This window comes from Sus scrofa, chromosome 1, assembly GCF_054392235.1.
Source record: "Sus scrofa isolate SSC_HxYL_T2T_F1_AM1 chromosome 1, Sscrofa_HxYL_maternal_Yorkshire_Landrace_v2.0, whole genome shotgun sequence".
NCBI classification, from domain to species: Eukaryota; Metazoa; Chordata; class Mammalia; order Artiodactyla; family Suidae; genus Sus; species Sus scrofa.
This window is the reverse complement of record NC_139383.1, coordinates 256,287,966-256,315,722: the sequence shown is the minus strand read 5'-3', so window position 1 is coordinate 256,315,722 and position 27,757 is coordinate 256,287,966. Positions and strand designations below refer to the sequence as shown.

Below are 27,757 nucleotides of genomic sequence, written 5' to 3'. Positions count from 1 at the left end.
CATTTGCACTGCTGAACATGTCTTCCTTATTTGAAGCAAATCTGCTATCCTATTATTACTATGAATAGTGCAGATTTAGTGGAAAGATAGTCAATATTCTTCATTCCTATCAGATAATTAGGATATTATTTTTGGCACCTATCCTTAAGAAATGATCATGTTAGAGTTAATTTGTGTTCTTTCCTTCCCCAATTACTTATTAGATGCCTTGGTAGCAAGAGTGAGGGCGACACACTTACTTAAGAAAATTGCTGTCTTCCTAGCAGTATTACTGGTTTAGATGCCCTCTTTCAAAGTTTTTCTACATATGCGCCCACGTGTGTACACATACACACAAACATACACATACTCTATTTTTTATTGGCATCACCTGAGAATAAGTTGTACAGATCATAGCCCCTAAATACTTCACAGTGTCAGAAGTTAAAACAATTTTTATGTGATGGTTAATTTTCTGTGTTAACTTGACTGGACCATGGGGTACCCAGATCATCAGCTAACGGTTATTTCTCAGCGTGTCTGTGAGGATGTGTTTAGATGAACTGTAGACAGCAATCTGTGAGACTTCTCAGCCTCCGTAATAAAACCAGCTAATTCCTTACATCTCTTCTTATATCCTACTGGTTCTGTTTGTCTGGAGAAGTCTAATATGCCTACTCTTAGATTCTAAAGTTTTTTTTTCAGTTCTCTTCTAACATCCCCTTTAAATGTAGCTGTTTCTGTTATAATCTGGTTATGAAGAATTATAGTAACTCTTAAAATATTTTTCTTAAGGATTTCAAAACAAGCCTTGTTTATTTTAATAGAACATATTTGTAATTATTTAAAAGTAGAATAAAAATTAGCCACATCTGTAACACACTTGATTCCATAACTTCAAAAATCTCCAGGCATGTAGCACTAGAGTAAATAGTCAATGTACCACTTACTGTATCCCAATAGGCTATTTATTAAGAAACATGTAAAGTAGAGGGAAAAAATATGTGCACAAGTAGTGGAGGTCTAGTTAGGTGAAACAAAAATGTCTAGCAAAGGAAATGAATGAAATAGTACAATAAAGACCAAACAATGGTGAGACTGGCATTTACCTCTGTAGAGAGTGGTTGAGGTCATTCAAGCAACTAAAAATTACTTTTCAATGACTTTCTCTGTGCTGAATATTTAAGACATTGAGCTTTAAATGTGATTATTCAGAAAAAAAAAAAAAAACTCAGCAAGAGTTAAAACTACTATGCTGGATTCTGGTATATCTGAAAATAAATTTCTATCATCTTAATTATGGAAATAAGTTTTAGGTTCCCGTAAGAAAATAAACACACATTTTCTATTTTCCTCAAAAATTTTTCTAGGAGTTTGGTAAAAACAGTTAAAGATGCTAGGATCTAAACTGTGGAATTCAATTCTGACTGACAGGTAGCAGAAGCTGTATTTTAGACTCTTAGAATATTTAGGAATTTTATTAATAATGAAGAATATAGAGGGGACTGCTATTCTACTCATAAAAATGACAAAAATTTTCGTAAGAGAAATTAACAGGTCTTAGTATTTTTTTCTACATCTATAAGAGAGGAGTTATGTGACGGCATAGAGCAATTCAAGGACTATGGATTCTATGTCCTGCAGGGGGAAAAATACAAAATTAATAACCATCTTTATGGGAATATTCAAAATTTTCTCTGAGGAGGCTTTAATTATTTGGCTCTCTGCAGGTAAGGAGTTAGGCCAAATGAACTTCTACATTTCTCTCAGTATGCTGATTGTCTGAATCACTGTGTAAGGGTAGGAGAAACGTCCCTGAGACCCAAAACATGCTATTTCCAATATGCGTCATTCCTTTATGCAGATCCAAGTTTCCATATGGTATTATTCTTCCTTTCATCAGATAACTTCCTTTAAGTTGTACTGTTCTACCGGAATCAAATTCTCCACCATTTCTTTTTCTGAAAAATATACTGCCTTCAATATGAAGAATATTTCTGCTAGATAAAGAATTTTAGGTTGACATGTTTTTCTTTTGCAGTTTCTAGATGTTCCAGACTTCTAGCTTGCGTAGTTCCCCTGACCCCTTTTCTTTATGGCTATATCTGCAACATATGGAAGTTCCCAGGCTAGCAGTCAAATGGAAGCTGCAACTCCAGGCCTATGCGACAGCTTATAGCAACACTGGATCCTTAACACATTGGGCAAGGCCAGGAATCAAGCCTATTTCCTCATAGAACCTGTATTAGGTTCTGTAACCCATTGAAACATAGCAGGAACTCCCTGGCTTGCATAGTTTTTGACAAGAAGTCTAAAGTCATTTTTATTTTTTATTCCTTGGCACTTAATATGCCTTTTTACCTCTCTGGCTGCTTTTAAGGTTTTTTTCCTAATCAGTAGTTTTCCGCAATTTTATATGACAGGCATTGCTGTGTTACTGTATGTGTAGAGTGGGTGCATGCATTTATCTTACCTGAAGTTCACAGAAATCAAGTATGAGGTTTTCAGAACTCATACATCAAATCTAGAAAATCTGGGGCCATTGTTTCAAGTATTTCTGTTTTGCCTCTTCCTCTCCTTTTGAAATTCCTACTACATGTATGTTAGACCACTTAATATTGTCCCACAGGTCACTGAAGCCCCTTGTTTTTATAGTTTTGTGTTTCTAAGTTTAGCTTGAATGGATTCTACTGCTATATCTTCAAATTTACTCATGTTTCTTTTACACTGTTGAATCAGTTATCTCATGCAGTGAACTTTTACGTGTATTTTTTTTCTCTAGAAGTTCCACTTGGTTCTTCTTTAAAAGCTTCTATTTCTCTCATCACATTTTTTTTTTCTTATAATTCTTGAAAATAGTTAATATAACTCTCTAACTTACTTGACTGCTAGAACCTATCACTTCTAGGTCTGTTTCCAGTGACTGTTTTTCCTCTAGGTTATGAATCACATCTTGTTGATTTCAGTCTAGTAACTGCTACTAGATGCTGACCATTGTGATTGTGTTGTCTACAGTCTCAACTTTTATAGTTATCTGTCTTTAAAGAGCACTGGGCCTGCAGTTAACTTTTGCTAAGGTGTGTCTAGAAGAGCTTGCACTTTAGGACCAGTACAGATGTACTGCTAAGGTATAGCTCTCACTGGGGCTTCATCAAATTCTAATCTGTTTCCCTCATTCAGTGAGACTATTAAGCTTTGTGTAGGTTTCCCTCCCTGCACATGCAGTCAAGAAATTGTTCCTAGGAAGAAAGCTAGGCTAGACTGCACTCAGTATTTTTGTTTCCTTTCTTTTAGGTATCATACTCCTGGGTTATTCATTTTCCAAACGTCTAAAAATAACTGTTTCTCATATGTTTTGCCTAGTTTTTTTAGTTGCTTACCCTTATTTCTACTTCGTTGCCTGCTATTTTAATCAAATATTCTGACCAAAATTTGTAGTCTCCCATATTAGGCTCCTTAAATTCTACATGCAAAGATAGATAGAAACACTAAGGTGATGGATTATAATAAAGTAAAAGGAACTATTGCAAAGGGATTACTCACCTCTGACCACCACTAAGTTCAGTCAAGTTTTCTTTCCAAGTATTTCCTAAGGCAACCTTAAACTCCAGACCATCCAATACAGTTTGTCCTTCTGGTGGTGCAAGCATAGCATTAGCACCAGGCAAAAGAGTAGAAAAAATAGATCCAAAGTCCTTGTTCACCTAGATAAAAAAAATGATATTAAAATAGCACAGAAGGTTTTCTAGGAAAAGTCAAATGTGTATATATGCAACCCAGCAGGAGCATTTTGTTTTTTTCTATTACTCTAGCTCTGAGGTTGACAAAAATTATGGTCCATATGACAAACCTGGCCTTCCCATTTATGTATTATCTGTGGCTGAAACACAGACTATATGGATCTGAAATAGTTCTTATCTGTCCCTTTACAGAAATAGTTTACTGAGCTTTGCTCTAACTTCCAAGGGAAGCTACAGGCTAATTCTAATTCTACCATGAAGTTCTGATACTATAAAAGGCCATGTTGCAGGAATCTTCAGACACACAATTGAGTAATATAGGAGATTAAACTTTTAGCTGGAGAAGAAGAACAAAAATTCTTTCCGGCATAAAATATTCTTTCATAAAATTTGTTTTCTGTTTACTGGTATGCTAAGATAGGCCTGTGGTTATCAGCTAACATAAAAGCTGAGGGGGAGGGAGTGGAGTGGTTGGGAGCATGGGGTTAATAGATACAAACTATTGCCTTTGGAATAGATTAGCAGTGAGATCCTGCTGTGTAGCACTGGGAACTATGTCTAGTCACTTATGATGGAGCATGATAATGTAAGAAAATAGAATGTGTTACATGCATGTGTAACTGGATCATCATGCTGTACAGTAGAAAAAAAAAACTGTACTGGGGAAATAACTACTAAAAAATAATAATAATAATTAATAAAAAAAAGCCTAAGATAAGGGTGAAATCTAAGAGAAAAAGGGGCATGGAATCAAACCAGATCTGTTAAAAATGTTGAATGGTTCTTTTCTATATGCTTCTTCGTATAGCTAAACAAGTTGAGGACAGGAATAGGACAGCCACAAAAGAAAAAAGGATAAAGAAGCTATATGACCTATCCCCACAAAGTGTGAACAGGAGATTACATAGAGATTTAGAGTCAATATTTCACACTGTAACTGGGTAATTTTTGTGCATACACAGATAATCAATGATTTGAGAATTTGGCCGTCTGTTCTCCAAAACATAACTAATAATCTTATTGTTCAAAAACTTTGAGACTATATACACACATGCATGTGTGTGCACTCACCCTCACAATGATTTGACAGCCATGTTCTCTGGGGAAATCTCCACATTCAAGTATAAACTTCAAATGCAAATACACTTTTATAAATATTAGGCGTAATAAATTTCCTAGACATAAATAGTACTCCTGAATATAAATTATTTGGAACACATATTTGAAGAGTATTTCACAACTGACATCCCATTTTCTCTAATTTGAATCAAAGGGATTTGATTATTTAGGTATAATCTAGACTCACCTGTTATCAATTCCAGTATCCAATACTTCTACTACTCTCTTACTAATATCTTGGAATCATTTCACTGTCACTCAGTTGAATATCACCTGGCAAAACCCCAACCCTAGGTAGACTGTGGACATTCTCTGCTTCTGCTAAAAGCTAGGTAGGTTGATATTATCCTATCTCTGTATAGAATATATGCTAATATCCTATATAGAGACAGTAGATTCTTTTTTTTTTTTTTTTTTTTTTTGCTATTTCTTTGGGCCACTCCCGTGGCATATGGAGGTTCCCAGGCTAGGGGTCGAATCGGAGCTGTAGCCACCGGCCTACGCCAGAGCCACAGCAACACAGGATCCGAGCCGCGTCTGCAACCTACACCACAGCTCACGGCAACGCCGGATCATTAACCCACTGAGCAAGGGCAGGGATCGAACCTGCAACCTCATGGTTCCTAGTCGGATTCGTTAACCACTGCGCCACGACGGGAACTCCCGAGACAGTAGATTCTAAGTTTTACCTGGGCTAGATTTCCAGAGCTAGGCCAGGTTCACCACAATGGGGAGAGGACCACTGTCTTTTTGGGGGGAAAGATGGAAGAAGACAGCATAGTATTCATAAAACCCTTTTCTTGTTTACATTTTTTGACTAGGCAGGAGAGAGGCAGCTTGAAACTAAGACAGTGATCCCATGTGGAAATTCTCCAAAAAGGAAATAAGAAGCTTATCATTTAATGGGTAGAGAAGAATACAGACTTATCACAGAAAATAAGTCAAATTCTGAAAATCCAATGAAGCTAAAACACATAACCACTGCCTAAAATACTCCAGCTTAGTGAATCAGGTATATTTGAAGCCATAAGGAAGTATATAATGCTGATAATAACAGTACCAACCTCACTTTATTATTATGAGGATAAATGAGAAAATTAATATGAGAATAGTCCCTGACATTCTCAGTAAGTAAATAAATAAGCACTCAATAAATCTGCTTGCTTTGGGAGAACACTGGAGATTGGGAAAAAATCAGTTTAGAAGATAAATTTGTACTCACACTAAATCCACGAACCATGTGGAAAACAACAGACAGAATCTCTCAGATTTAGTGTTAAATCCACACGTTATACATGATAATGGGGCCAACTTTTTGCAAGCATTTTTAAAAAGATAGACAAATACTACAGGGAGATGGAACACTGAAAATAAGTTGTAGCACAAGAAATATAATGTGATTGAAAAAGGCAATCGTGTTGCCATTACTGAAAATAAAGTTCCTGCAGAATTAAAAAGAGAAAAAGAGGCAAGGTGCCCAGTTAAACTCCAGAGGCCTAGACTTATTAAAATACCAAACAGCACAGTAACTTTAAAATCTTTTTAGTAGGAGTCTTTTGCTAGAGCAGGTGTAGGAAAATTGCATCGATGAGACTCAGGAATTACCCTAAAGGAGACAAACCTATGCAGCCAGAGAAGAAATAATAGTAAAGAACCTTGAAACCTGCCAAAGTTGTCATAAACAAACCAAAGGTGCTAATTGGGATACTGTTTAATATTAATCCTATAAAAGAATACTAAATGTCCTTATTTATCACTATAAATAGATCTAGATCTTAAAAAGGCAACAAAAGGCCATTTTAACTTTAGTTCTAATTTAGGAAAAGAGAATTCCAGTTTTTCCACATTTTGACTATTATGAGCTTCAGCTATATTTCATCTTTCTAAGCTTTGCTTTCCTCATTTATAAAAGAGAGATAACAATTATCAAATGTATGGAATTGCTTTAAGATAAATCATATAAAATAACAGAACAACTGCTCCATTAATAACTATACAAAATTAATAATTACTTTATATGTTATTAATCTAACATACAAAAGTGCCTTACTGAAAACCTATAGAATGCATATCATTTATGAATTCTGAAATGCAATTAGTAATTTGTAAGTGGTAAGGAATTTACAATCTTGCTATAGAAACATTCTTAGAACTAACATTTGACCTCTGTGAATCTAAGCAAGAGAAACTGAAGAGGTTAGAACTGAAGGGGCCTTTGAAGAGATTTTCCAACAATTAGAACGTCCCCAATGTGAAACTGACAATGCTTCTGCTTTTAAGCAGAGGGTGAGTGTGGGCACAGCAGATACTGAACAGTACCTAAGGTTTCTTCCAAATATTAGAACCTATGATCTCATGAGAAGGAAAGAGGACAAACAGTGGACCCTTTAAAGGTAACTCAGACCTGGCAAACAACCTAAGAACAAAAAATGGAGAAATCTAGAAAGTTAGAAATTTAATAGTAATGTAGGAACCAGAGAAGTACATTATGAAAGTATGATGAAGTGATACAACTTACCTTTGCAAATCAGTAGTAAAGTCCAAAGAACAAAATGCTTTTAAATATCTATGAGGGGAGTTCCCTTCATGGCTCAGTGGGAACGAACCCAACTAGTATCCATGATGACACCAGGTTTGATCCCTGGCCTCCACATGGTGCTGCTGTCAGCTGTAGCATAGGTCTCAGATGCGGCTCAGATCTGGCATTGCTGTGGCTATGGCACAGGCCAGCAGCTGCAGCTCCAATTTGACCCCTTGACTGGGAACTTCCGTATGTCATGAATGCAACCCTAAAAAGACTAAAAAAAAAAAAAAAAAAAAAAAAAAACACGAACCCAAAGTCTGTGAGATTTTTCATTAAGGTATGAGCATATGCCTTATTCCAACACAAATCAGTCATTTCAAATTCATCTTAGAGTACAACTCTACTGACAATACTTTCATCCTTGCTTCATACCGAATAAACAATATTTTTAGTTCAAATACCTTTTGCCAAGCAATATTTAGGGCTTGGTTTTTCTTCTGGTCAAGATCTTCTATAGTTGCCAGGATTTTAGATTTGTCATTTTCTACAATTCTCTTCTTCTTCATCAAATCATTATACTAATAAAATAAAAAGCATACTTAATTGGGAAATCACAAATTTTTCTTTATATTCTAGAATTCAGTCAGGAATAAACACATTTCATTACTTATATATGTAATGTATATAACTCCCATTTACTGAAAAACCTACCACATTAAGAGTTATAATGTAAACCAGATTGACAAAAGTAAATGTATCATCCATATGAAAAATTCAGTTACTATAAATGAAAATTTATAGGACCAGCTCTTGAAATATTTTGACTTCACTAAGATTCCCTTATCTTCCTAGCAGCCAAGGCAAAAAGGAAAATGTGTCCTATGGAAACTCAAAAGTAGCCCCACACACTTAAGAAGTAAGGTCATCCTTAGCAGTGACACAGTTTCAGTACTTCACCATGATGTATAAATTCCCACGTCATTTGGCTTTTATTTATCTCTGAATTTTTGGCATCACAATCCTTCCCAGGCTCTAGCCGTATGATCTTTTTTCAGTTTCTTGAACATAAGCAGCTCACTGAACCCTTATGGCCCTAGAATTATTCTTTCCCTGGTTCTGATATTGCTGGTGTGTCAAGCTTCAGCTCAAAACACATCTTCAGAGTGACACTCTGTGATTAATGCAGAAATTTACTGAAAGAATTTTTGAGAGAAACTGCAGACAGATAATGAAACCGGGAGTAGCAGCAGAACTTTCTAAAAATTCTTTTCAATTTCTCCCACAGCCTCACATTTCAAGGAGGCTTCAAACTCTTCCTGAAAAACTCCAGCCAGTCTTGCTAGTTTACTCAATGCCCCCCTCCTTTGTGGAGAAGTTTTAGGAGTCTGGCCATATTTTTATCCAATTTATTGCATAATTCCATGTAGTTTCTTATGTGTGGTAACACAAAATATAACGAAAAAATAAAAAGCAGCTGATCGGCAATAGAGCTTTCCTCTCTGATAAGGAGATGGTAGTTAGTAAATTCTTTTTAAAAAATGTTAGACCCAGAGATCATTAGTTTATAAAAGCAAACAAGTAAAAGTAAAAAAGTTTCATGATGTCAAGCAACTAAAATTCAGATGAAAGATTTCTCAACAACATATATATTTTTCTCAACAACAAAGATTTCTCAACAACATATATATTTTTCTCAACATATATTGCCAAGCTTTAATGGAGAAATGAAAACTAGCAGGAACATTTTATAGAGGGATCACAGCATGTGCATTATTAGCTTGTTTGGTATCTAACATAACGTCAGTTCTTTGTAGATATTAATGTTACTAACAGTTTTAAAAAAAAAAACCATTACCACAATATTTCTTAAAAGTGATTGAGCATGTAACTAGTATCTCTTTTAAAGAGCTTTCATTAACTGTTATGCCAATTCAAATAATTTTACAGAATTAGAGAAGGTATAGGGCATAATATAAAATTACTCAGATTGCTATTTCCTATGGGGCCATCAAGAATAGGGTTTCTTTCCCCTTTGGGTTTTTCTAGTGACATATAGACTATAAAAGGTAGGGAGATGGATAACATCATCAAGTAACTGAGAGCATTAAAACCTAGAAGATGCTGCTGGATTTACAGATTAGTAAAATGATGTTTTTATATATGTAACAATCTTAGTCCTTTGATTATGTAATGGTTCCAGCATACACTGGTGTCAAAGGAAGACAACAGTTATGGAGTGACTGGTGAGGAGGATACCAGCAGGATACAAGTATCCCCCATTTTTTGAAAGTTCACTTTACACCACTTTACTTTTATAAGAAAAAGTGCAAACAGTGTTCAGTATGTGTGTTGCATTGAACCCTTATGGAAGCAGTGCACACCATGAGCAGGGAGAGTGGTACCATCAAGTTCCTTTATTGGGAACAACACTGAGCATCTCAGCGTCAAGCTGCCAGAGTTCTGAACTGTGTTTATGAGCATCTGTGCTTTATCTCAGTTTATTCTGTGCATCTGTTAGCAAGATGTGCCCTAAGGAATTGAATGCTTCTTCACTTTATACCATTTCAGCATAGAAAGGTTTTACATGAATGCCCTGCTTTTGGGTAGTGGGAGAAACCTATTTTTCAAAGCCTTTCAAAAAGGCAAATGAAAGAAATGATAGAAATATGAGAAGTTAACATGATCAAAAGTGTTGTCTTTACACTAAGAATAAGAAAAGAACTGAACATGTTTATGGCAATGGATAAAGCCAATGGAGAAATTATTCAAAGTACAATAGAATATACAACTGATGATGTAAAAATAATGAAATTAGAAATAACTGAAAACAGAGAAAAGGAAAACACAAAGTTAAAAAGTCATCAAGAGTATCAAGCAAAAGACTGACTCTAGCAATTGCCTCAGGGGTCATACATAAAGCCATCAATGCTACTCATATTCTAAAGCGGCAAGATAGTCACAGGAAAGTAACTTACCCGCTCTTCAGCTTCTGTCAGTACATTCATAGCTCTCATGTTAACATTTCTTCCTAGTTTTTCCTTCATTTCTTCCAACTTCTGAAGCCTCTGACTAGCTTCTTTTGGGTTGGTAGTTTTGAAATCATAGGCAGTATTGGGTTGCCCAAAGAGGTGTTTGTCTGTATTAATCCAGTCATAATCTTTCAACATTTTGGACACCTAGCCGCATATCATGATGACAATAAAATGATATCATTATTTACAAACCTACATTTAAAAATTAGTTTCTTAAATATTTACTAATTTTAAATAAAAAATTTTGGAGGAAAAAAAAAATCCCACAACGACTCATCTGAAAAAATGAGGTTCACTGTAGACAGTGAACCTGTAATTGACCTAGAGGATAGGGTCAAGAAACATCAGATGATACAGAAAAAGATCTTCCTATTACTTAAGCATTAAAATAAGAGTCAACTCAGAGAAACAGTTATGAAGTATACATATATAAAATATCTCCATTATAATGAAATATAAGTCAGATGAAGCTCTAGATGGTACCAAATTCAATATATTGCTTCAAAAAACAACTCCTGCAAGTTAAGTGTTATACGAATACAGAAGTCAGATTTGGTAAAATGTGCAAGCCTAATCCTGACTGATATCTAATAAATCTTCTTGAAATTACAATCTAAGTAAAAAACTGTCCTAAATACTGACTCCCTCCCCACCAACCTCTTTAGAAAAGGCACAAAAAAATTCTTCCTCATATAACATTTAAAAATTTTAATTATACTGCTTAAGGAAGACTTTCTTCTACTAGAATTGTTTAAGGTTGGTTTTTACTGGTAGAATCTAATCCTTGTCCAGTCATTCTTATTAATTTCATGGGTATGGTCTCACCGCTAGACTCCCAAGTAAAATCATCATTTCTAGTCTATCTTCCCTGCTGATCTGTAAGCTCTATGAATGCCTTCTGTGTTCATGATGCTCATTCTTATATTGCTAGTGCCTGGCATAGTATGAAATAAATATTTGATAAACTACGTATTTCAAGGAACCCTTGGCTTTTTAGCAGCTCTGCTTCCAGGTACCTCTTTCTATGCCCTACCCTTAACTGTACCTAAAATGCCTGGCAATCACCAAAACTAGCATTTTCAATCACAAAAAAATTATTAATATTAGCACTGATAATAATAATTCAGTGAATCTACTAGTATCAAGCTACTAAGCTAACAGGAACTCAACACTAATAAAATAATAGGACATTATGATGTGACATAAAAAATCTTGTTTAAACTAAGCAATGAATCTGAGCAAGCACTCATGGTTCTTTCAGATAAGGTGGACACTGTTTTGTAGGCTCTGATCTTTTTTGAAGTTAAATCTCTTGGACTTTTATGAGGCTAAAAAGATTTAAAAGGCACCAAACTATTACATACTAGTAAAAAAACATGATGAGAGTGAATTATTAAGACCACATAAATGCAGCCTTTTAACAAAGCAATGAATTTCTGAAAAAATCATATATTCCCTTTAAAGTAGTTAAGGCATTGTTAGAGTTCCTGTCATGGCACAGCAGAAAAGAATCCAACTCAGAACCATGAGGTTGCAGGTTCGATCCCTGGTCTCACTCAGTGGGTTAAGGATCGGTGTTGCCGTGAGCTGTGGTGTAGGTCACAGACACAGCTCAGAGCCCATGTTGCTATGGCTGTGGCATAAGCCAGCGGCTGTAGCTCCGATTTGATCCCCAGCCTGGGTATCTCTATATGCCTTGCTCAAAAAGCAAAAAAAAAAAAAACAAAAAAACAGTAGTTAAGGCATTGTGATACATGAGAGAAACCTTGAGAATGACCAAAAACCTGTGGGATAACCTCAAAACAATAACTGCTTAACATCAGATTTCAAATGAAGCTATAAAATCTGCAAATTCTCATAAGGACATCTGGAAATTGATTAAGTCCATATTATAAAAGTTGCCTGTGTATATTTATCTGTGAATTCTCTATATTCAACTTGAAATAAGGTAAAGAATACATATTATTACCACTCATACATTAATAATTAGTTTTATGAACATCTGGGGATAAAAAACAGTCATTTCCATGGGAGACCACTAAATATTTGGTTAAAAATCTTGGAGATGAGAATAAACACCTGAAATTAAATTTAAAAACAAAATAATTTTGACATTTGGTGATTGCTAAGTAGTTAACATAGTTGTAAGCCTCCAAATTACATTACATAGTAGTTCTGCCATTTACATAAAATTCTTCATTGAGCAGTTTATTGGAATATTTCAACAACCCAGAGCCAAATATTTGATTAAGGGTAAAAATGAACAACACAAACATGCCTTTGCAGCAGCATCTTCAGCTTCCCGTTTATGTTTGTTGATGTTGTGATCCAGTTCCTTAATTTTAAGCTGATATTCATTGTTTTGCTCCTTATGTTTTGCTACTTCTGCATATTTAGCTTTAACTATGTTGTCTTGGGCTGTTATTACTTCTTTTTGCTTGGTCACCTCTTCTTGGGCTTTATTTACTGACTCCTAAAACAAATAATTAGAAGACAATATATAGCAAGGTAAAATGGGGACATTTTTAGTTTACTGAGAGATCATCTAACAGACTTCTGGGCAAGATGGCAATGTGATTACAGGCAGATGGTCACCTAACCCTCTACATTTTATATCCCCATTAAAATGACTAATAAATTTAGAGATTAAAAGAAAAAATTGTACTTCCACTAGAAAAAAGAGATGAGAGGCAGTGTTCATGCTGGAATCAACAAAGTTGCTACAAGATGCAGTGTAATTGGGACCACCTGGGGGGAGGAGGGACTATTGGAATCTGACCTGTGAGGTATCTCAAGAAAGCAGCATTTTGGGAGCATATACAAGATCATATTTATTAGGAGGGGCAAACAATGACGATAGTTAACACTACTGTATATTTGAAAGTTTCTAAGAAAGTACATCTTAAAAAGTTCTCATCAAAATAAACAAAATTATAATTATGTATGGTAACAATACTGGGATCATTTCACAATGTATACAGATATTGAATCATAACATTGTATACTTAAAACTAATATAAGTATTATGCCAATTATTTCTCGATTTTTAAAAGTAGGAGTAGAAATTATAAGAAAAACAGAATTCAAGGTCAAAATCATTGGAAAAGGTGAAGAAGATATCTAATATTCATAAGGAAGGAAGAGGCTTTACTTCTTGGTTCTGATATGCTTTTTCTCAAGGGCAAGCTTGTCATGAGCAGCGGCTAGCAGCTTAGAGGGCTTCCCCTGGTATCCCAGCGGTGGGTGCTTTGCAGCATGTCTGCAGAATGGGCATCTCCCCATGGCCCCCAGCAAGTGCCCCTGTGCAGCACTTTCCTGTGCATGGCTTTCCCTAATACTCAACTAAACTTCACCACCAGTGGGCCACAGTTATTCCTTCTCTAACCAAATGTAGTTCTCACCTCTGCAGGGAGAATGGGGCTCCTTTCCAGATGTTCCTTCCAAGGATGCACTGCCTTAGCCTTATGGGTAGGGACTGTTCCCTTTATCTGCTGTTCCTACATTCTACAGAGTTCTCTTTACCCCTTAGCAATCAATCCTGGACCATTCCAAACTCCTATTAATAATGTTTTATTTAAACTTTGCCTGGTCAAATTACTATGTAGTTTTTTGTATTCTAAGTAGACCTAGACTAAAACAACTGTATTATTTCAGGTCTATTTCTGGATTGGTAATCATCATTTTGCCTCTCATCATGACAAGATTGAAGGAGCTGAGACCTCTAAAGTCAAACATCTTCAAACCACCATTTCAGAAGCAGATTAACATTTGTAATTTCTCCAACATGGTAAGTAAAAATCTTACCTTATTTTTAGCCACCTCTGCTGCCACTACTGCAATCTGGCCTTCATAGGATTTGATAGCTTCATTTACAGCTTCAAGCTGTTGTTCACAGGATGCATGCTCTCTCTTGAGCTCTTCCAGCTCCAGGGTAATAGCTTCAACTTCCTATAAGAAACACAACCTGGGCATTCAACAGGTTGTTAACTACTGAAACATTAATACATATATGTCAACCAAATTAGCAAGATTCTTAAGCAAGTAAGACCCACAGCTTTGTTACTCAACCACCAAAAACATGTAAGCTGCTTCCAAAGAAGAAAGGGGAAAGGAAACTTACTTTTCTATATTTAAAAAAGGATGATGACAAACATACATACCATTTTTATGGGTTCAAAGAACTTTTTATAAACTATTTCTTTTACCCTTTTATTCCAATAGGGGAAAACAGTATAGAATTCTATGTAGCAGATAAATCAGAAGAGGTAAAGCCTTTTTAAAACAATTATTCAATGACAAAAAAACCCGTTTTAATTTTCTTCTTTCCCATTATAGTTCTTTAGAAAATATTTTGTGCATCTATTTAATGACAGAATTATATGGTGGGTTAAAAAAAAAAAAACTATGAAAAAAGGTTAGATTTAAGTAAAATTATAAAGAATAGTGAGTGACTGAGTACCCAGACTTTGTAGACAGAAAAAAACACAGATTTTTCATGAATGAAGTGTTTACCAAAAGGTAATTTTGCTCTATCTCCAAAATTAGCAAGCCAATGCAATTCCTACTTAAACCTGTGTAACAATTGTAGGGTTTCAGAGTAAAGCATATTTTACTTTGACGCATAAGATATGTAATTTGTCTCCTAAAGAGACATATTTCACTTTGCGATTTGGTAACAAATACTGATGAATAAGGCCAAGGCCAACCATGGTGGTCTGCTACCTTCAGTTCTATAATGATGTTAAAAGATTAGCGCCATTTCAAAAAAAGGTATTACCTGCTGTTTCTCTTTCATTTTCTTGCTAGAAGCATCTGCTTTAGTTTTGGCACTATCTAGTTTTCTCTGAGCATCCTTTAGCTCTCTCTCTCTTTCAGCTTCTGCGTTTTTCATTTTATTTTCCAATACTTCATATTTTTCTTCTGCTTTTTTTTGAATTTCTTTGGTGTTTTTTAAGGTCTCCTCACTTTCCTCTGCATCAGAAAGTAGACAAGTACACCTAAATGAGACCTTCAAACTATTAAGTTATAGATAATGGCTTACAAACCCAACTTTTAACAGAAGGAAAGGTATGGAAAGTCAAAAGCAAGAGGTTTTTTTAAAAAACTGTTGTAATCTTATTCTAGAAATGGTATGTTAAAACACAGCCCATACCTAAGAACTATACTTGAATTATCTAAAGGTCTGTAAAGGAATTATTTCCCACATGAAACTGAGTAACATAAACTTCATTTACAACTTATCTACTTTAAACAAGGTTTTGAAACAACTTATTAAAAAGATCACAGACTACCTATTTACATACTTGTATGCTTCCTAAAACCAGTACTGAAAGTAAGAAAGCTTACCATTAACTTCATAAACAAGCTTGCTACTTAAGTGTTCCTTGCTCATTTATTTTAATCCAAGGAACCTCTTATTAAACGAGAGAAACACTGTGAGACCATGTCTAGTATGAAGCATATTACCTCTAAATTTATATATTGAAAAATAAAAAAGTAAGCTAGAATGACCGTGTCATGGTCACATCTGACATACACTATTAAGTGTTAGGATCTAGGTACAAATATAACCCTGAAAGCCATGACTACAATTTACTATGCTACTTTTCATTATAGAATGTCACTGCAAGAAATCAAAAGAAAAATTTTAAAAATACCTTGACACAAGGGATAATGGAAATACAAGGTACCAAAATTTGTATTAGATGTATCAAAAATCAATTCTAAGAATGAAGTTCATAGCAATAAACGCCTGCCTTAAGAAACAAGAAAAATCTCAAACACAAAACCTAACTTCCACAACTTAAGGAACTAGAAAAAGAACAAATAAAGACCAAAGTTAGTAGAAGGAAGAAAATAAGAAAGATCAGAGTGGAAATAAATGAAATACACTAAAAATAAATAGAAAAAAAAATGAAACTAAGAGCTGGTTCTTTAAAATATAAAATTTACAAACTTTTAGCTAGACCTAAGGAATAAGAGTCTCCCAATCAGAAATAAAAGAGATGTTATAACTTATATCACAGAAATACAAAGAATCATAAAGTTACTATGAGCAACGTTACACCAACATATTATACAATGTAAAAGAAATAAAATCCTAGAAAGATGCAATCTATCCAGACTGAATCATGATGAAACAGAAAAATCTGAAAATCAGATTACTAGTAGGGAGATTTAATAAGTAATCAAAAACCTCCCAATAAATCAAAGTCCAGGACTAGATGGCTTTACTGTGACTTCTAACAAACATTCAAACTATTTCTTTCTCAATGTCTTCCAAAAAAGCAGATAAGGAGAAAAACTTCCAACTCATTTTGTTAGCCATCATCATCTGAATACCAAAACTAGACAATGAAGCCACAAGAAAAAAATCACATATTATTCCCCATGAACACAAATGCAAAAATCCTCAACAAAATATTAGTAAACCGAAATCATAGTATATTAAAAGGCTTGTTTACCATGACCAAGTGGGGTTTAATTCTGAGGACACAACAATGGTTCAACATCTACAAATCAGTCAACATGATAGAGAACATGAACAAATAAAGGATAAAAATCAGTCATCTCAAAAGCAGAAAAAGCATTTGAGAAAATTCAACATCTATTTATGATAAAACCTCACAATAAAGTTAAGCATAAAGAGAATGTACCTCAACATAGTAAAGGCTACACATGACAAGCTCAAAGCTAACATCAAACTCAATGGTGAAAAGCTGAAAGAAAGCTTTTCCTCTAAGACGAAACAGCAAGGATTTGACATATTATTAGAAATCCTATAGCAATTAGGCAAGAAAAAGAAAAGGCATCAAAATTGTAAAGGATAGGGAGTTCCCACAGTGGTGCAGTGCAAATGAATCCTACTAGTATCCATGAGGATGTGGGTTTGGTCCCTGGCCTTGCTCAGTGGGTCAGGGATCCAGCACTGCTGTGAGCTGCGGTATAAGTCGCAGACACAGCTCGGATCCTGCACTGCTGTGGCTGGCAGCTGTAGCTCCAATTCGACCCCTAGCCAGGGAACTTCCATATGCTTCAGGTATGGCTCTAAAATGCAGGAAAAAAAAAAAAGAAATTGTAAAGGATAAAGTAAAACTGTCACTATTTGCAAATGACATATTATATATAAAAAAACCCCTAAAGACTCCATCAAAAAACTATTAGAAATAATAAGCAAATTCAGCAAAGCTGCAGAATACAAAAATCAATATACACAAAAATCTGTTGTGTTTCTATACCCTAAATAATCCCATTTACAACTGCATCATAAATAGATTACTAGGAATAAATTTAACCAGGGGTGTAAAAAATATGTACAATGAAAATTATAAAATACTGATGAAATAAAACGACAATAGAAAAAAATAAGATTATTCCATGCTTACAGATTGGAGGGATATTGTTAACATGTCCATACCACCCAAAGCAATCTACAGATTCAATTCAATTGAATTTTGATTCAATTTTGGAATCAAAATTCCAATGGCATTTCTCACAGAAAAAGAATAAATAATCATAAAACAAAAGACTCTAAAGAGGCAAGCAATCTTGAAAAAGAAGAACAAAGTTGGAGGTATCATATGCCCTCATTTCAAACTATAGAGTAATCAAAACAGTACAGTATTGGTATAAAAACAAAGATCAATGGAACTATTGAGTAGAGAACCCCCAAATAAACCCACACATACATGATCAATTAATTTATGACAGAGGAGTCAAAAACACACAATAAGGAAAAGAGTCTTCAATACATGGTGCAGGTAAACTGGGCACATGCAAAAGAATGAAACTGGACCACTACCTAATACCACACGCAAAAATTAACTAAAAATTGATTAAAGACTTGAATGTAAGATTTGAAACCATGAAACTCCTACAAGAAAATATAAGTGTTAAGCTCCCTGATAATAGGTTTTGATGATTTTTTTAGATTTGATACCAAAAGCAAAGGTTAACAAAAGCTAATGAACAATTACTACCTCAAACTAAAAAGCTTCTACACATCATAGGAAATTATCAACAAAATGAAAAAGCAACCTATAGGATATGAGGAACCCATAAAATTCAGTGTTAACCATCCCCCAAATACCAATTTAAACAATCAAATCAGGTTCCCCAGCAGAGTAACTGAATTGATGTTTTCCACAGAAGATATACAGATGGCCAACAGGCAGATGAAAAGATGCTCAACACTCATCATCAGGAAAGTGCAAATCAACCACAATGACCCAGAAGGAGAAGAGACAGTGCCTGAAAAAATGTATACAGAGATTACAGCCAAAAATTTCATTAACATGGGAAAGGAAACACTCAAGTCTGGGAAGGGCATAGAGACACAAACAAATGAAGATATACCATGTTCTTGGACTGGAAGACTCAATATTGTCAAAATGACTATACTACCCAAGGCAATTTACAGATTCAATGCAATCCCTATCAATTACCAATGGCATTTTTCACAGAACTAGAATAAGAAATTTTAAAATTCATAAGGAAACACAAAAGATTATGAATAGCCAAAGCAGTCCTGGAAAAAAGGAGCTGGAGGAATCAGGCTCCCTGACTTCCAACTATACTACAAAGCTTCAAAAATCAAAATAGTATTGTACTGGTACAAAACCAATAATATAGATCAATGGAACAGGATAGAAAGCCCAGAAATAAACCCATGCACCTACAACCAACTAATCTATGACAAAGAAGACAAGAATATACAATGGAGAAAAGACAGTCTCTTCAATAAGAGGTGCTGGGGAACTGGACAGCTAAATGTAAAATGATGAAATTATAACACTCTCTAACACCATACACAAAAATAAACTCTTAGAGGAAAACACAGGCAGAATGTTCTTTGACATAAATTGCAGCAATACCTTTTTGAATCCATCTGTGAGACGAATGAAAATAAAAATAAACAAATGGGACTTAGTTTAACTTAAATTTTTTTTGCATAGCAAAAAAAAATAAAATAAAATAAAAAACAAGACCAAAAAGACAACGCAGAGAATGGTAGAAAATTTGCAAATGAAGCAACTGAGTGACTAATCTCCAAAATATACTAACATCTCATGCAGCTAGCTCTCTATCAAAAAACCAAAAAACCCAATCAAAAAAAGGGCAAAAGCTCTAAATAGCCATTTCTCAAAAAAGGACATATAGAGATCCAGGGGGCACATGAAGAGATGAAAGATATTCAACATCACTAATTATTAGAGAAATGCAAATCAAAACTACAATGAGGTTACTGCCTCACAGAATGGCCATCATCAAAAAGTCTATAAACAGGAATTCCCTTGTGGAGCAGTGAGTTAAGGATCCAGCATTGTCACTGCAGCAGGCCAGATTGCTGCTGTAGCACGAGTTCAATTCATGGCCCAAGAACTTCCACATACCACAGGGGTGCCCCGCCCAAAAAAGGTCTATGTTCAATAAATCCTGGAGAGGGTGGGGATAAAGGGAACCCTCCTACAATGTGGGAGGGAATGTAAATTGGTACAACTACTGTGGAAAATAGTATGGAGGTTTCTCAAAAACACTAAATATAATGCTGTGGGGCAGACCAAAAAAACCCATTAAATACAACCATACGCTCTAGCAATCCCTGGGCATATATGCAGAAAAAAATCATAATGCCAAAAGATAAATGCACCCCAGTGTTCACTGCAGCACTATTTACAATCGCCAAAACATGGAAGCAACCTAAATGTCCACTGACAGAGGAATGGATAAAGAAGATGTGGTACATATATATACAATGGAATATTAGCCATAAAAAAGAGCAAAATAATGTCATTTATAGCAACAGGGATGGACCTAGATACTATCATACTAAGTGAAGTAAGTTAGACAAAGGTAGATACCATATATCACTTATATGAGGAATCTAAAAAAAAAAAAAAAAAAAAAAAGATACAAATGAACTTCTTTAAAAAACAGAAACACAGACTTCGAAAACAAACTTATGGTTACCATGGGGGGTAGGGATAAATTAGGAGTTTGGGATTAACATATATACAATACTATATATAGAACAGATAATCGACAAGGACCTGATACAAAGCACAGAGAATTCTACTCAATACTCAATAATAACCTATATGGGAGAAGAATCTCAAAAAGAATGGATATATATGAACATGTGTATCTGAATCACTTTGCTGTGAAACTAAAACATTGTAAATCAACTATATTCCAATATAAAATGAAAATTAAATTAAAACCAAACAAAACAATGAGATATGACCTTGCCTGTTAGAATGGCTATTATTAAAAAGACAAGAAATACCTAATGTCACTAGCAAGAATGTGGAGAAAGAGCACAATTGTGCAGTGTTGGTGGGATTGCAAATTAGTGCAAACAGTGTGGAAAACAGTATGGAGGTTCCTCAAAAAATTAAAAATAGAAATACTTTATGATCTAGCATCCCACTTCTGAATATTTACCTCAAGAAACCAAAGAGACTAACTTTTCAAGATGATTGCACTCCATGTTCACTGTAGTATTAATTACAGTAGCCAAGACATGGAAACAATGTAAGAATCCCACTAATGGATGAATGGATAAAGATATTGTAGTCTATACACACTACAGAATATTATTCAGCCATAAAAAAGAAGGAAATCCTACAATTTGCAACAACATGCATGGACCCTGAAGGCATTTTGCTTCTTGAAATTAAGTCAGACAGCGAAAGGCAAATACTGTATGATTTCACTTATATGTGGAATTTTAAATATCCTGGCTCATAGATACAAAGCAAAGACTGGTGGTTTCTACAATGGGGTGAGGAGAAGTGAGTGAAATGGAGATATTAGCGGGGGGAAAAGGTCTGTGGATACTGTCCTAAAGAACAAGAAAATTTAAAACTACCATTGACAATTCCAGTTAAAGGTATAATACAGTTTCTTAAAATTAGCAACTTCAGTAACAAAAATACTATAAACTTAAACAAAGGTAAGAAAAGCACACAAGAAAAAAAATATATGTAAAGCAGGTAACCCATAAAAAAGAATCAGAACTCTCATGTATGAGAACAGCAGAAACAAACCATGAGCAACCCAACAAAAAAGGACAAATAGGAAATTATTACACATAATATTAACAATTAAAAGGTTTAAAGTAATTAATTCAAATAAATACATAAAATATATGAGATCTTCTAAATACCTGAAGAAGGTTAGCAGAAGAAGTTTTTAGCTTACCAATGATTTTTTTAAGAGCATCTAATTCTTCTTGTTGCTTATGATAGGAGCTTTGCTGAAGCTTGGTTTGTAATAAATCTGCCTCCTCAGTTTTCATCTCCCACTGCTGTTTTAGTTGGCGATACCTTAGAAAAAGAGAAGTTTATAATAAATGACCATTTTTCTTATGTTTGAGACATGTACTTAAACAATAGGCTCTTTCCTAAAACCAACTCATTCAATATAAGCAATACAAGATGCCTCTAGTTACAAGACTGATTTTAATGATTTCCCAGACTTCTGAGGCATCAATTAAAATGAAGTCTAATTTGACTAGAGTTCCCGTCGTGGCTCAGTGGTTAATGAATCTGACTAGGAACCATGAGGTTGCGGGTTTGATCCCTGGCCTTGCTCAGTGGGTTAAGGATCTGGCGTTGCTGTGAGCTGTGGTGTATGTAGGTTGCAGATGTGGCTCCAACTGCGGCTCTGGCATATGCCTACGGCTACAGCTCCGATTATACCCCTAGCCTCGGAACCTCCACATGCCATGTGAGCGGCCCTAGAAAAGGCAGAAAGACCCAAAAAAAAAAAAAAAAAAAGTAATTTGACTGACTACTAAGGTAAATAACTCTAAATGACCAAGACCAATAGCAACTATATGCAGAAATATACTTTAGAAAACACTTATAATCTTTGAATAAACAGGTTTCCTTAAAAATAATTCCTCCTACTGATCCTTATCAAAAAGAAAAATCGACACAATAGCTCCCCACCAGGAAAACAGATTAATAACACATAACAATTATATATAATTTCAAAACTTTGGTTATTAATTGCCAGTTTCAAATGTTGAAAAAAAGTAATAAAGTTTCCTACTTTCTTTTGTAAAGAGATTGATAGTTTAAAATGACTCAATACTACGTGGCCAGTTAGCTCAGGAGGTATAGTGTGGTGTTAAGATGGCACAGTACTGAACTTAAACATCTGAAAGCACTTTTCCTGCAGACCAGGTAATTCTTCCTCAGTTCTGGCTGCTTCAGGTTATTTCTTTGGAAGTCATTTCACTAATTCAGCTGCAATGTAATTTTAAATTTTAGTAAATTCAAAGGTTGGTTGTCATTAGAAATTCATGAGGTTTGAGGAGAAAGTAAGGAAGCAACTTATAAAACATAAACAGTCCCTTGAGTGTTCTCGCCTGAGACTGCTTGACAGCAATTAAAACCATAATTTTAATGTAGAGTCATTTTTAACTCATTAAAAAATGTAGAGTGTAGAAATGTGAAAAAAGAAGCTATTTTCTTGATATGGTCTATGAAAGAATAGTTTTAGTTGACCCTTCTACTCTCATTTTTCAAAATCTATTTCTCCTTTGCCAACCTCAGTGCCATAATTAGTCTACCCGACAACTCTGCAGAATAAATGATCCAGTACTGTTCAACAAAGTTCCAAGCCAAATGTGACTACAAACTCACTGCCTTAACAGAGCTTCCACATATCAGAGAAATCTTTTGCATCTTTCTCAAAAAAAAGTTCATTCACTTTATGGTTAATATATGTTAATGAAGGTAAAAGGCAGACTTTGTGTGTATGACATTTGAAAGTAGGTATTTTGATACAATTTCTATGTTGGAATGGCTACACTGATTTTAACAATCTTTTCCATATGGACTGTGTCCTAAAAAAGGTCGTGGTTCCCATTCTAAGCTTTGATAATTTCAGGAGATGAATGCCAAAAATGTACCAAAATTTATTTTTTAATCATTTCAAAGTTCTTAATCTGTTTTTTCAACTTGTATTCAGTATTGTGAATTCTAAATAAATTGTTTGATTTTAATTTTATCTCAGCTCCCATTTGCCATCTTCAGAGGGACTAAAAACAATTACAATTAAATTCTCTAATAGTGTACTTTGCTAAATTTGTGGCATTTATATTCCTGAAGCTTTTAAAGCAAGTAAGGACCCTTCTCTGAGATAACCATGTGGTGAGTTCATTCACACCACTGAGGTGTTTACTCAACAGTCATCTTCTCAGTAAGGCTTTAAAATTTCAGTACCTCTTTGCCCTGGATAGTTCATACATCCTTTCCTATTTTACTTTTTTCTTCTTAGAACTTAGCATTATTTAATATATATTTTACTAATTTAACTTTTTATATTGTCTGCTTCCCCAACCTCACATATGAAAACAAGATGAAGAGATTTATCTGTTTGATTCACTGCTATATTCCCAGCTCCTAGAAGAGTACTTGGCACACAGGAGGTACTTCAGTGAATAATGGTAAGTGGCCAAAAAAAGGATACATTAAATGGCATGATCCCAGTGGGGGGTGGGGGAGGAGTGCTATACACATATTTTGTATCAGACACAAAATATGTATCATACACAGAGTAATGTTGAAAAGTACACATAAATACCTATATTCACACCCACAAAGAAAAAAAAATTAAGTAAATGCTTTAATTTTTGGCTGTAATTTTTGACATGAACCCATTCAACTCCTTCATAGGCAACCTAGTGATCTTCAACATCTACAGGACAGCCATAATGCTGCAAAACTTAGTGCAGATACCCAGCCAATGCTGTAATATACCTTATTCCAAATCAAATACTCAGATATCCTCTGGTATCAACCTCCAGAGTATCTATCAGTTTCCCCCTGAATCCCAGAAGAATATTAACGAGAGTATATTTGAGCAGAAAAAGGGGAATATTGGGCTGATTTTCTTTGTTTTAATTAGTTTCCCTAACTCCTTAAAATGAAGACATTATTTTCACTAAAAAAATGATAAATTATCAACTCACAATTTATTCAAATAAAACCATTTTATGAAAAAATCAGAAGTATTTCTTTAAACAAAACTTCTTACAATTTCTACCATGCAAAGCTTTGTTCAAAAGATTTTTTAAAATACAGTTTTTTCCCAACCAAAGTCTTACTTTTCAGCAGTGTTTTTAAGATGTGCCAATTCCTCTTCTAGAGCCTGTAGCTCATTCTCCTTGATTCTCAGCTCATCTTGAACATCTTTGAGTTCTTGAAACTTCGTTAAAATAGAAGCTGCCTGGGATCGAGCACCTGACAGAGAAATTGAAACAGGACTTGGACATTAAATTACCACATATTTAGTAAACGATAAAAAGTTTTCTAAGAGAGTTATACTTGAATTGATTCAACAGCCAGTTTTTAGTGAGCTTTTGAAGCTACAGAACTCATTTCATCATTTGAATCTTAGGATATAACATACTTGACAACAAATACCTTTAAGCAGATGTGGTGGATTATTTATTCAAAGAATCACTGCCCCTGCCTACTGGGCCCATCCCTCCCAGGCCCATTTTCCTTCCCACTAAATTTGGCTTAGTCATATGATTTGCACTGGCCAAGGGAATGGGAAATGTATCTCTTCTGAAAGAAGCTTTAATAGGCAGCCCTTGATTCATTTTGTTTTCCCTTTCCCATTAGAAAAGCATGTCCAAAAAGGGCTTTCTCAGTCAGCCTGGGTCTCATAATGCAAATAACATGGACCAGAGACAAGTGACCTACAGTAGTAAACGTAGCATAATTACAGAATAAACTTTTAAGCCACTGAGATTTGGTAGCTATTTGTTACTACACCATAATATATATATAGTCTAAACTCTTGATATAACAGAGTAAACTGGTTTCACCTGACATGCACTATTTAAATATCTGGCAGCAACAGGCTGAGGTGTTTTGTTGGCAAGAAAACTCTGTATTTGATGGGATGATGTGAAAGTCAATTAGCAATACTATTGTGAGCACTTGTTTATATGATACAGGGTTACCTATGTGCCCTCTCTTAAGCAGGGGTGGATTTCAAGAACATCCAAGTCAATAAAATGTAAAACATTCCTTCTATTTTAGATATTTTAAAGTATTTAGTCTTTCTTTATCTTCCAACTGTAGATACTACTTACTCCTCTTACTGTATACTGAAGAACCTGATACTTGATCATGAAATTAATTATATTGGCTACTTGGCCTAGAAAGAAATTAAGACATCTGATATTGCAAGAGGCATGCAAGTCTCTTGGTTTGGAAAAAGCACAAACTCTGATACCTGAGTTCAAATTCTCAACTTTGCCATTTACCAGCAAGTTACTCAACTACCCTGTGCCTCAGTTTCTACAACTGTATGTTGGAGATGCTAGTAACATCTACCTCATAGTTGCTACAAAGTTTAAATAAGTGTTTAAAGCCCTCAGGATAGGGCTCTAATGAATGACAGAAATGTTCTACATCTGCACTGACCAATTACCCATTAACCATTAGTGGTTGCTGAGCCCGTGGAATATGACTGGTTCAATTAATAAAATTATCTTAAAATTATCTTAATTAAATGTAAAGATCCACATGTGGCTAGTAGCTACCTTATTAAGACAATACAGTCTTACAACACTGCCCAGTACACAATAACTACTATTCAGTGTTTGTTATTTATTACATGGTCACTTGACACAGACCTGGAAACTCAGTATAGCAGATATTAGAACAAGAATAATATGGTCATTATCTAAGAATTTCTTTCTAAAGCATTAAAGCACCATCTCAAGGGAAGATTTATTTTTTTGTTTTACTTTTGACAGGAGCAGTGGCATATACAAAAATTGAAGGTAACATGTACCCTGAATGAGAAGTAGACAGTTAAGTTATAAAAGTACTGAATAAAAGACTTCATTTCCCAGCAACTAGAATATCTTGATAGGGCAAAACATAAGAGAAAATAAACAGAAATAAAATATTTAAGATGAATAATAAAAACCTACAGACTGATTATTAGGCTATGAGCTCCTGGAAGGTAATGACAATTAATATTAAGGACCTATCAAACAAATAGTAGATATTCAAAAGAAAACTTTATCCTCAGATTAGGAATAAAACAGTGGATTAAGTCATTCCAACCTAGTATTTCCTGCTTAAAAATAAAAACAAAAACCATTCTATTTACCACAGAATCGTAAGGACAAAATGATATAAAATTTACCTCCACTCAATGTTCCATGAGGATCAAATACATCACCTCCCAGAGTTACAGTTCTAGTCATTATTCTTTTATCAAAAGCTATTTTTTTTGCATTATCCATATTGTCACAAACAAATGTTGTTCCAAATACAAATTCCATTGCTTTCTGAAGTTCTGGTTTATACTCAACCAGAGAAAGAGCCACATGAACATTATTAGGGCCAACCTGTTGGAAAACAGGTATGTCATAATACACATTACTCCTCCTTTAATTGTTATTTTATAAAATAGCAGGAAGTGCTATAACATAAACTTAAGAAATACTCAGTAATACTTACCCAACTGTAGTAATACTCACTATAACTCCTTTTGAACTTTCTAAAACGCTATGGAAAACTCAAGTTTTAGAAAAAACAATTTCAAGTTGTATTTCTAAATAAAATATTTAGAATATCAGTCATTATGAGAGTTTCACTCACGCCAAAGCCACTACCAAGTATCTAAATCCAAAATGGACTATTGGAACATACTCTCTTTTTTTTTTTTTTTTTTTGTCTTTTTGCTATTTCTTGGGCCGCTCCTGCGGCATATGGAGGTTCCCAGGCTAGGGGTCTAATCAGAGCCATAGCCACCAGCCTACACCAGAGCCACAGCAACGCAGGATCCGAGCCGCGTCTGCAACCTACACCACAGCTCACGGCAACGCCGGATCGTTAACCCACTGAGCAAGGGCAGGAACCGAACCCGCAACCTCATGGTTCCTAGTTGGATTCGTTAACCACTGCGCCACGACGGGAACTCCGGAACATATTCTCTTAATTAAAGTACAGCAACTGTTGGATCAACACAATTATAAAAATATGTTTCAATTATTGATTTGGTTGTTTCAAAATGAATACTTTTTCATTCGAATTAAACATGCTTAGGCAACTAACTCCAGTTACAGAAATAAAGCAACTAATAACTGAGTAAAAAAACTAATTTAAAAAAGTTCCTCATTCCTTTACTTTGGTCCAACATTCTATTCTCAACATTGTTTATAATGTCTACCTCTGCCCATATTTTTAGAACAACTCAACATCCCTTATGGAGCTTTAGTAGCAACAGAAATCACAATGAAAACAGCTCTATATAACATATGTTCAACAGTGTCCTGACACAGCAGTTACCAAGAAGAAGCATTTTTGTTGTTACTTAAA

At 34.7% G+C, this 27,757-nt stretch overlaps 1 protein-coding gene across 2 annotated transcripts in view; it reads right to left on the bottom strand.

Annotated features, from left to right (window-relative positions):
* The window catches only part of SMC2 (structural maintenance of chromosomes 2), a 49,427-nt gene that overhangs the window by 2,932 nt on the left and 18,738 nt on the right, over nt 1-27,757 (bottom strand). For both annotated transcript variants that reach the window (XM_021066949.2, XM_021066940.2), the window contains exons 15-23: nt 26,580-26,784; nt 24,514-24,649; nt 21,597-21,721; nt 15,172-15,365; nt 14,199-14,342; nt 12,673-12,867; nt 10,338-10,538; nt 7,824-7,940; nt 3,523-3,683 (exon numbers count right to left, since the gene is read on the bottom strand). In XM_021066949.2, coding sequence (XP_020922608.1) covers nt 3,523-3,683; nt 7,824-7,940; nt 10,338-10,538; nt 12,673-12,867; nt 14,199-14,342; nt 15,172-15,365; nt 21,597-21,721; nt 24,514-24,649; nt 26,580-26,784 — 1,478 coding nt within the window. The remainder of the gene's footprint in view (nt 1-3,522; nt 3,684-7,823; nt 7,941-10,337; nt 10,539-12,672; nt 12,868-14,198; nt 14,343-15,171; nt 15,366-21,596; nt 21,722-24,513; nt 24,650-26,579; nt 26,785-27,757) is intronic.